Below are 10,996 nucleotides of genomic sequence, written 5' to 3'. Positions count from 1 at the left end.
TGCCGTTGAGTTTTTCACTGAGGAAAGCTGAGTGTTGTCTTTTGACCTCATACACAGGATTTTGGAAGAGGGCAGCCAGGAGTTGAAGGCTAGGAGATGTGGGTCCTAGGGCAGCAGGCTGGCTGAGACTCATGGGAGAGCTCTGGTGCTGGAACGGGTTAGATTCGGGTTAGATTGTGCATGAAGACAGAAAAAACAGAAAAGGAAGAGACCAGTCTGTCAGTGGTTTTGCTCTGTGAAGCACCAGGTAGTGCCTGCCTGGTGTCTGCCCCCTGAGGCCAGCAGCTGTGGCAGGGACTCTGTGACTGGGACAGTGACTCTTTCCTATGAAAACTGGCTTCTCCTCTGCCCATATACTGTGGCCACTGTCCTGCCCCAAGCTGCCCTGAGCACAGCTGATGTGTTTTCTGCCCAGTATATCTGATAGTGTTGAACACTCCTTCTCTCAGGATTTCAATCTCTCTGGACTGCAGGGACTGGTCTCACAGCCTACAGCCATGAGCATGCTGAGGACAACATCTCTTCAGAGCCCTGTCCCACTGGACTGAAGCAGCTCCCTGAGGTCCCTCAGTGATTTTTTTTTTTACTGGTTTTGCATGAAATGAAATGCCTTCCCCTGGTGCCCCGTGGGGAGATGGAAGCAGCTGTGCTCCCTTGCATCTCTGTTTGGCCCTGCCCTCTCCACCCTAGCTGGTCCTCAGCCATGGAAATGCCTCCAGTCCTTTAAAGGCTCCTGTGGCTTTTGATTCCCTGCCCTGCTCTTGACACTCTGAGACTGGCTGCAGTTCTTTAGTATTCCCACTCTTGTTTGTTGGTCTTTTCTCTATGCTTCATAACTGAAAAGAACATTGTTATTAAGGGCAACAGTTCAAAATTCTACTGGTTGTGCTTTCCCTTGAATAACCCCATGGAGCTACTATGAGCAGAGCTCTTCTGGGCTCTGGGTCTTCTATTTGGGGGGTTATAAGTTTGTGGAATGATTCACATTGGTCTTTTTATGTTAACATGACCAGGGAAAATGACTGGGAAGACTCCACAGAGGAGAAGAGGGGAGAGGAACCAGCTCGGTTTGTGCTTGGGGTGAAATTGGATGCCAGGCTTTTGGTGAACAGGTAAATCTTGTGCCCATCTGTCTTGTGTGGTATTATTTGAACCAGGTCATCTGCCAACAGCAGATGTTTATATATGTGACTATGGAAAAAAGGGTTAGAGGGGGTCACATGTGATCATTGGTGAGTCATTGCTGTGCAGGTGAGAGGGCTAAGAAGAGAAGGAAAGTAAAAGCAATAACTGATCATTTGGTGCTTGAGCAACTCTTATCTGATTGCGAGAAGAAACCACAGCGGTGGTGCTGTGTAGGATGGGAGGGAGCTCTCTGGATTTAGAAAGGTCAAGAAACATCCTTGTGCTTAAGTCTTCCGTCTGGGAAACCAGGGGAAGAAACTTTTCTACCTGGAAAAGCTAGAAGGGGGAAAGCCAGCAAGTCAGTGACCTTGACCTCTGTCTGGGGAACAGAAATCCATTTTTCTTCCCCTTTTATCTCCCTCCATCCCTCTTCCCTTGTGGTAGGCAGCATTTTGAGGAGTCATTGACATTTAACTTCTCTTCTCTCTCTTGGCTGAGTAGGGAAGTCCCAGCAGCCTGTTCCCCATTGCCTGCTCTCCCAGTTCAGCTGCAGAGCCCCAGTGGTGAGCTCCTGGTTTGCCCAGGGGCTGCACTTTTCTGTGAGTACACAGGACAGCTCTCTTTGTCTCTCTGTGTTTGCAGAAACATCTCCACCATGTCAGACACATGTTTTCCATATGTTTTTATATACACCCTATAACTACATCTACCAAATGTTATACCTTTGGACTCTTCATTAATTCCTTGGAAACTGAAAAGGCAGCCTTAGGAGCTGCATTCTTGCATTTGTTCACATTCATCCATCCCTCTGTATCTCCTCTGCTGCCCCTGTCCCTTGGGTAAAGTCACGTTGGAACCCCAGGGAACGCACGATGCTGGCTGAGCCTTTTGGATGGCTCTGAACTTTGGTTCACCTCCCTGTGTTCTCCTTTTGGTGGCTTGAGACCGTGTTTCTGCGGCAGGATCAAGGGCACGTGCTGCAGGAGGCAGCACGAGTGCGGCTTCTTTGCTGGCACGCTGGGAACAGTGAATCAAAGGACTCCTTATCTATGGATGGAAAGTTTCTGGGCTGCTTATCAGGCACTGCTTAGAGGTTAGATTAGTCTCAGGAGCAGCAGTTTGACAGCAAGCATCTCTGTTCTTGTGCTTGGCTGAGTGAACACCTTGGAGTGAGGTGGTGTGGGGGTGGCACAGCCCTGCAGGGATGTGGGTGCCCAGGGAGAGGACTAGTGCCACAGCCTGGCACAGAGCCTTGCAGCACCCATCCTGCTTCCTTGCTGCACCCCCATCCCTCAGTGGGACTGACCCCCATGACATGCTTGGGATGACACTGAGGGAATTTTTGGCTCTAACTTTACATGGGTATTATTAGTAATCTAAAAACATTTGCCAACCTAATTTTGGCTACTCTTGCTCCTTTTCCAGAGATGGGAATGGAACTCGCTGTTGGCTGAATTCACTGCTGATGCAAACTGATGGCCAAAATGCTGAGGGTGCATGGCTTGGCTGGAAAGGGAAACAGCCGAGCTGCTCTGCAGGGAGCTGGGGACCCAGATCTTGGCTCCTGCAGGGACTCTCTGCTTGGCTGCAGCTGCTGTGACTCTGTGCCCCAGGACTAATTTCTGTTTTCCCCTCTGTGATGGGTGGTCACCTTTCCTGGGCCCCTGCAGCTCTGCTGTGTGCCCGGACTTTGCTGGCTGTCTGCTACTGGAACCTAGCTGTTTTCTGGGAGCAGCCTCAGCTAATGGCTGCACCCCATTCTGTACAGCAAATACTAAAGGCAGAACTGTTCCCATTGCCTAGAAAAGCCAGGAAACGTTTTGTGCTCCCTGTGAACAGTGGCAATTGTAAGGGAGGCCAGCCATGTGGGAAGCTGGAATAGCTAGGCCTGTGTTACCAGAGTGGAGGAACACAAGCTGAGTCCCTGCTGGTGGTGATGAATTTCCAACTGGGTGCAAAGAGCAGGAGTTGCGTGGGCAAGGGTCTCCTGATGGGGCACCACCTTGTTGCTTAAAAGTTCATGGACAATGTGGGGTCCCCAGTCCTGCCTTCCTCTTTGGGGACAGACCTACCATCAAAGCCTCACGTGTAGGAAGGCTCTTACCTCTTGTGGGCTCCATCGGTCAGCAGGATCCCCTTCTCATTCCTCATCTCCAGTTTCAGGGTTTTACCCTCCTGCCTGCCCTGGCCCTGCCCGCCTCTGGATTGGGCCTTCTGTAGGGGAGGCAGGCAGGAGCTCCTGGGACCCCCTGTCCTCCAGCAGTGCAGCAAGTGCTGATATGCCACTCGAAAATCCCTGTTGAGTGTCCCATAGAGGATGGGGTTCAGGGCTGAGTTGGCGTAGCCCAGCCAGAGGACAACGGACATGGGTGTGCCTTTCACCCTGCTGTCTCCCCACATCCCCCGGTACGTGAACACGGTGAAATAGGGGAACCAGCACACGATGAATGCTCCCAACACCACTGCCAGCGTCACAGTGGCTTTGTGCTCTTTCACCATGGGTGACATGGGGGTGTTGCACCATGTGTGGTTTATCCTCTTGGCTTGCTCCCTTGCTATCTTGAGTATCCGGTAGTAGGTGACGCACATGATGACCAAAGGGATGTAGAAGGTGAGCAAGGCGTCCACTAACCCATACACAGGGTTCACCTCCAGCGTGCACTCCTTGTTGCAGATGGGGACTGTGTTTTGGACTGCTGTCCCATTGGTGTTCCAGCCCAGGTGGATTGGTAGGAAGGAGACCATTAGTGAAACGGTCCAAATAACAACTAAACCCACAGCCACCCGGGGAGGAGTGACCAGCTGGCAATAGCGGAGTGGGGTGGTGACAGCGATGTAGCGATCCAGGCTGATCAGGAAGAGGTTGAGGATGGAAGCCGTGCACAGCATGACATCGAGGCTGCTGTAGATGTTGCACAAAGTGCTGCCAAAGGGCCACTCCCTGGCGAGTTCATAGAAGGCAGAGAAGGGCAGCACCAGGAGACCCAGCAGCAGGTCAGTGATGGCCAAGGAGACGATGATGCAGTTCGTCAAGCTGCGGAGCCGGCGGTCAAGGGTGACAGCCAGGCAGACAATGATGTTACCACAGAGAGTGATCATGATGAGGATGATGAGGCAGGACCCAACCAGCAGCTGCAGGGGAAAGTCCATCCTTTCTTGAGAGCTTGTATGGTTGTAACATGGATCCATGGTGTAGCTGCATGGATGGAGCAGTCCTGCTCTCACCGGCTCTGAAGCTACTTGGAGTAAGCCTCTATCAGGTAGGTCTAGAGACCTTCCCAAAGCGACCCTTGGTCTACAGGGACCTTGGAGAACACTGAAGAGTTACTTTGAATGCTCAGTCTTGTGTGCTGGGAATAACATGGCCTGGGGAACGACGTGGCCCTGCAACTCACTTGTACTCATCGGCCCCATCTGGGAGCTCAGTGCTGGAGCTGTGTCAGCTGCTGGTGGCTCTCAACTGCTCCTTTTCCTCTCCTGCCTTCTCCTTTCCTCTGAGCAACCATGGGTTCATGTGTTGTGGGCTCTCATGCTCTGTGCATGTTTGGTTGGTGACAGTGGTCAGCAGTGCTCCAGCAGGGACAGAACTTTGCCACCTACCAAGGACAACCTGCAAAGAAAGTGTCTGATGAGACACTAGCATAAGTTGCCCAGAGAAGTTGTGGATGCCCTATCCCTGGAAGTGTTCAAGAACAGGCTGGATGAGGCTCTGAGCAACCTGGTCTAGTGGAAGGTGTCCCTGCCCTCAGCGGGGGGGTGGAACAAGATGGTCTGTAAGGTCCCTTCCAAACTAAACCATTCTGTGATTCTATGAAAGCACCAAGTAAGCGCTGAAGTGGGCAAAGGTCCTTTGAGCTGCCCCCCCTCCAAAATCAGAGTGTCTGCACCTCCCTGGCTGCTCCAGCCCACTTAAACCCAAATTGAAAAGTCCTTTGGCAGCCAGACAGACATGTGCCTGCTAGCTGGGCCCATGTAATGCAGTTATGTTGAGAGAAGGGCAGGAATTTTAGAACTACCAAGTTCCTACAGGCTTACAATAAAAACGAGGACTGGGAGGATATGAGGAAAGGATTTTCCCGAGAAAGAAGTGCTTATGCAATCTAGCAAAATTAGTTCCAACTACATAGTTTCTGAAGATTGGCTGTGGCTGTCAGTCTCATTAAACTTTGCCCTTGCATCTGTGCTTTGCAGCAGCCCATGCTTTGGGTTGGTCCCTGCCATCACCAACCACAGTAGCTCCAGCAGCCTGGATAGGAAATCCTCACTCTGCTCTGGGCCCTGGGAGGGAAGAAGAACATCCCTTGTAGACTTACTTTTTATGGCTATTTTCTGTCTGGATATACATAACAAAAGGCTGCATTTTTCAAGGGCAGAAACAACACAAAACCCCTCTAACTTCCAAAAGAGCTCTGAGCTGCTGATTATGGTGGTCTCCAGGACCATACTGCTACTAGATTCAAAGGGTCCTCAGTTCTAGTGTGATTGGAAGCAACACTGAAGGTACCCAAAGGGGAACTGAGCCACTGCAGGGACAAGAAAGAGGGCTGGGATCAGGGTCAGGAGCCGGACTGACCGTGCTGGGCCCCTCATGAAGCTGCCTGTGGCACTGCTTGGTCTCCCACCCTGAGCTTCTCCTATGAGGTGATGGGTCTCTCCATTCTGCCCCATATGGTGGTGGGGGAGAGCTGTGCTGGCCTACATGGGTGGTGCATGACCGAGCTCTCCGGGCTCTCTGCACCCCATAGAGGGCAGTGAAACCCACCCTGGTCGTGCCCAGGCTCGTGCAGGAAGGTAGAGCTGATTCTCCACAGGGTGCAGCAGCCTGCAGAAATGGAACAAACAGAAGAAACTCTAGAAAATGAAAAGGTCCAGCCTTGTCAGAGGGTAGAGGTGACATTTTAAAGTTAAACTCACCCTGCAAGAACAAGATAATGCCGTGGAGTAGGTTGAAATACTCTTCAGATGATTTATGTCTTTGATTCAAGGTTAAAGGCATGAGGGCCAAGGGAGGGAGAATACCAGGGAGACTGCATGGGTAAATAACCACTGATTGCCAGGAACCATATGGGGGAGAGATGAGGACCGGACCACTGAGTTTGTAGGTGATACCCACAGCCCTGCTGCCTCTAAGGGCATGGAAAGTGAACGACAGACAACAAACCAGCCTGTGGGAAGCCTTTTGCTGAGCAGAGCAAACTCACTGCCAGACAGGAGGTCCTCTGAATTTGGGTGCTGGGATTAAGGCTGCAGGGAGAGAGATGTGATACTTTCCACCACGGTGGCAGTGTGTGGAGTGGTTCCTCACCTCCCGCCGCAGCACAGGCTCTTGCCATGGAAAGCTCTTTGTTCATGCACAAAAGGAGTGTGGAACAAGCTGAGCGCTGCCTGCCCACTGACGGCAATGAGGAGAACAGGTTGTTCTCACAGAAGGGTATTTCCAAGTGAAAGGGATGTTTTTTTCATTGCTCCCAACATGTGGAAATGGCAGATTAAATTATAGGGGGAGTAGCACACTTAGAAAATGCTGTGGGTGGATTGCAGCCTCCTACGTGGCTGCTTTACCACACACCAACAACCTGCTCCTGTCACCAGCTTTTGCAGCTTATGTGGTCTCTGCTGGGCCTTGGCTTGTGCTCTGCTGGTAAGCCCCAGCTCTGGGCACATCAGCACATTTGGAACCTGATGTGGTGTCAGGGGCAGCCCCTGGTGCATCCCTGCACAGCACACCTGGCAAGAAGGAGTTTTGCTTCTTATTGCTTTTTCAAATTAGCTCAGGACAAGGAATGGCCACTTGGAAGAGGACAGAGGTGTCCCCATCTCTGCAGAAGAGCCCAGGCAGAGCTGGGATCTTGGCGGTTCAATGTGGGCTGCAGGGCTCGACTGCCCGCAAACCCTTGGAATGTTGTTCCTCCACAGGACAGGGCAGAATCTGCTCCCTATCAGGTCAGATGTGTGATGTTGCCACCCTAACTGTAGCAGAGGTGCAGGAGACTTCCCTGTATCCCTCAGCTAAATTATCTCACAGAAACATTCCCACAAGTGAACATAACCTCAGGATATGGCTTTGCAGGAAAAGCAGGCTGGAGGGCTGGTACAGGTGAGGGGCTGTCAGCCCACTGCCATCAGGACACAGTCCCTGGGATGATGCATCCAGTTCAGGACTCTCTCCTGGAGCATCAGCCCTCTGGCACTCCAAATCTGCCCCTGGCTTTCTGCCCAGGTCACTCGAAGCCACCTTTAATACCTGTGTCCTCTGCTCTTGTGTTTTGGCAGAGAGAGTTGATTTCCTCCTTGATGAACGAGTGGAGCAGCTGTTTCCCATGGCAGTCTTTCCAGCAACAGCCTGAATAAATGATACCCTTCCAGCCCTGTCTCACCAGGCAGCTTTTACATTTACCTGATTATCCTCATTATCACAGCCTGGACCTGTTCATAGTTCAAAATCACCCTCCTGACATTAAAAGGACCAGAGCAGGGCATTGCTTCTGGGTCATCCTTCTAGTGCCTTTTCCAGTGGTGCTGGTGCTCTGATGGACACTATCTCTGCTGTGAAGACTTGCCAAGTTGCATTTGTTTTGTTGCAGTCATCCTGGGGTTCCCTAAAAGCCAGATATTTTTCCTGTGGTGTTCTCAGCTGCTTAGAGTAGCAATTTTTGTTGTTAGGCCCTAAGCATATGAATTTGTGCCAGCCCAGTGCGTTTCTGTTAATCTTCAGATCCTCTGGTTATACTCCTGTAGTATTTAGTGCCTTGTCAAGTGCAAAACTTTTCCCGAGTTTCTCACCAGTACATTTTCTTAGAGAAACCCTCATTTTCTGAGCCAAGACCACTAATGAAAATCATTAAATAAAATTTACCTCTAGGCTGATCTTTAAGGAACTCTGTTAATAGCCTTCTTTGGTGCATTAATGATCCTTCCATTGTAAAGTCCTATCATCTTCCCATTATTCTTTTTACAATTCTCATAGTAATTTCTGCCTTCCCTTGCCTGAGCAGATATTTTCTGCTCTGTTGCAGTCAACGTTACATTTGATCCACTGTGTTTAAAATGGCATTTATCTCCTCTGGGGAGGGGGCTGTGATTCATTCACTGGAAATTCCTGTTGCATCTTACCCTTTTATTCCACACCCCCTCCCCCCATCTTTCAGCATTCTTTCCTTCAACATGGTTAATTCCAGCACTCTGTGCACTTTTGCAGTAAGATTAATGGGATGCAGCACCTGCTCCAGCAGTGTAGGGATTGCATTGGCTTCTCTCCCTTCCTGCACTACTGCTTCTGGCATACCTGGTTTGCTTAAAATCTGTTAAAAGCCTGGGTACATCAGCACCGTGAGTGGATATATGGGCAGAGAGGAGCACTCAGTGCCTGGATGTGGCAGCCTGTCTTTGGGAAGCGTTTCCCACTACCGGAAAGGGCACCGACAGAGGTGGTTGCGGGCTCAGGAGAAGCTCCACATGAAACATTTTAGCTCCATCCTGGGGATGCTCTCAGGCAGACTCGAAATGTTATTCTGCCTCCTGTGTTAGCTTCTTTCCGAGAAAAGGGCTGGCAGAAGTCACTTAGCAGCAGAGCAAATTCCCTGGCCCCGCAGAACTTGCAGCAGAGCATCATGGCTTTTTCTAAAATTATATTCAAGTGCTTCCTGAAGTTAAACATCTGGGCATGCTGTGAGAGGTACTTCAGCCGAGGCTGTGAGATGGGCAGGAGTGTGGGGGTTTCTTCTGGTCTGAGAGGATGTCTGAGGTTCCGTGGTGGGGAGCAGGCAGGACTGGCAGTTGCAGGGACCCTGGGAATGGCCTTCTTGACCCCTGCCAGAGCCAAGAGCCTGCCCCACATGGGACAAGAGCAAATGTGCCAGAGCCAGGACTTGAAGGTGATGCGAGAGAGGACAAATGTGAGTGGTGCAGAAACGAGTCTGCCTTGCTGTCTGTGAAGGGTTTTGGGGTAGTTTCCAGTTTATGAGCAGCCTTCCTGGAAGGGCTGTGCTCCTCCCATGCAGTGCTGCACTTCATAGCATCCCCCAGCACTCCTCTGACCCTGAGCTCGTTAAGCCCCATCACTGGAATTTCTGCTCCCTTGTTTCCACCTCTTCCTTGAAATCCCTTATCTCCTCTCTGCTTCTCAGGGCAGGGCTATTGAGTGTGCTGCTCACTCATCCAAGGTGCTTCATGCTCTCATTTGGGTGTGTAGACACAACTCACCCTGGATCTTACAGGTGCACAAAGGCAGTTTCAGTCTCATTTTTGCAAAGTCCCTTTGGAATCTCACTGCACCTCTGGGGTTGTGAGGGGATACTGGTGTCCTGTGTGGCTGCATCCCCAGACACTTTTGTCACTTCTCCTTGGTCTCCTCCAGAGCCTGGTGCTTTCTCTTCCCCAATCCAGCCTGATCCCTGATGCAAAGCAGCAACTATTGTGTCTGACATGAGCAGAGGGGCTGGGGGAGGCAGGACAAAATTCCCATCACTGCCACCAGCCCTCCATCGTGCTCCCCCAGGAGGAAAAGGACTCCATGGGTAAGAGGCAGTTAGGACTCCTGAAAGCAGGAAACAAAGAGATATGGGGAACCCAGCACAGCAGAGCAGTCAGAGTTTTGAAAGTTTGTTCTGCAGAGAGTGCCCAGAAAAGGTGGAAATGAAAAAAAGGGTTCTGGGCTCATGGGTGCTCTCGGAGTTGCCCAATTTCCCAGCAGAGGTCCCAAGGTTCAGCCTCCTGATGAAGCCTATTCCAGGCAGGGCACAGCGAGCAGTGCATACCCCTGGGGATTACCCACCCTTCTTGTGCCAGAGCTACAGCCCAGCTCGGGGGTACCCTGCCTCACAGAGCCGACTGTGCTCTGGGATGGGGCAGCAGCAGATGCCCAGCAGCTGCCAGGGTGTGGAGGGCTGGATGGAGAGGCTGGAGTGCTTGGAGAAAGGGCTCAGGCAGCTCAGTGCAGGAAGTCAGTTAAGAAACCTTGTGGGGAAGCTGCTTGGGCAGAGATGCTGCACACCACAGATATTCAGGCAGGGCAGGGCTCTGCCTCTATGCCCTGGGCACACTCCACCACGTCCTTCCTCTGGCCCTGATGTTCTCAGGTTCAGCTGTCCCCACCAGTAACAGCCAAAAAACGTCCTCAAACTGTCCTCTGCTCCAGCCACCACAGGGAGCTGATGGCACAAGGGTCTGATGACCCGGGTGGCCCACTGCAGGGTGCTTAGCACACCCCAAACTCAGTAGTGACCCACCAACCCCTCTCAGATCTTACCTAGAAAGTAATTTACCAGCGTAACAAGTAAGCAAAAAGTAAGGCAAAAGCTTTACCTGGGAAAGGTGCTGCTTTCCCACAGCCCTCGAGCGGGTGGGAGCCCTCAGTGGCTGCGCTGCCTCCAACTTTTCCCCAGCGTGCGTGGCTCAGTTGTGAAGGCAGAAGCGTGTGCTGTGAGAGGCAGCGGCTGCTCCGTCCCTGGCTTCTCCTCCTCCCTCCCTCTCTCGCTCCCTCCTCTCGTACCAATATCCAGGCAGCGGTGACTGCAACATGAGTCAGACCTCTAGTGGGTGGGATCAGAGCCGTGAACTCAGACACTGAGGTTATCATCCGGCAAATTTGAAATGCTGAAAGTGAGACGAACTCCCAGCACGTGGTGTGCCGGGCTCCACCGAGCCGTGCCTGGCACAGAGGAGGGTGGGATGCCTGCTGCCTCCTGCTGCTGCTTCCCTTGCGTGCTCCCATCACCTTCCTCACTAACATTGAGGTTTCAGGGCCCTTTTTGCTGCTGGCTTGCCATGTGTAAAGCCTTCCTCCCTCCTGGCTCTCTTCTACAGGCACACGTTTGCCTGCTGCTGGGAGCTCTGATGCCGTCACTTGCTCCCAGTTTTTGGCTTGGCAATC

The 10,996-nt window shown here is 51.8% G+C and overlaps 1 protein-coding gene across 1 annotated transcript; it reads right to left on the bottom strand.

The window, feature by feature from the left end:
* Positions 1 to 3,225: 3,225 nt before the first annotated feature.
* On the bottom strand, positions 3,226 to 10,524 carry HRH2 (histamine receptor H2). Its single transcript, XM_017828076.1, has 2 exons — positions 10,429 to 10,524; positions 3,226 to 4,735 (listed from the first exon to the last, which is right to left on the bottom strand). Exon 2 carries the CDS (start codon positions 4,312 to 4,314, stop codon positions 3,226 to 3,228), a length of 1,089 nt encoding a protein of 362 aa, XP_017683565.1. The 5' UTR covers positions 4,315 to 4,735; positions 10,429 to 10,524.
* Between the last annotated feature and the right edge of the window lie 472 nt (positions 10,525 to 10,996).

Source organism: Lepidothrix coronata, unplaced genomic scaffold (assembly GCF_001604755.1).
Source record: "Lepidothrix coronata isolate B3197 unplaced genomic scaffold, Lepidothrix_coronata-1.0 Scaffold146, whole genome shotgun sequence".
NCBI classification, from domain to species: domain Eukaryota; kingdom Metazoa; phylum Chordata; class Aves; order Passeriformes; family Pipridae; genus Lepidothrix; species Lepidothrix coronata.
Note: the sequence above shows the minus strand (reverse complement) of the source record. Positions and strands in the feature narration are given on the sequence as shown.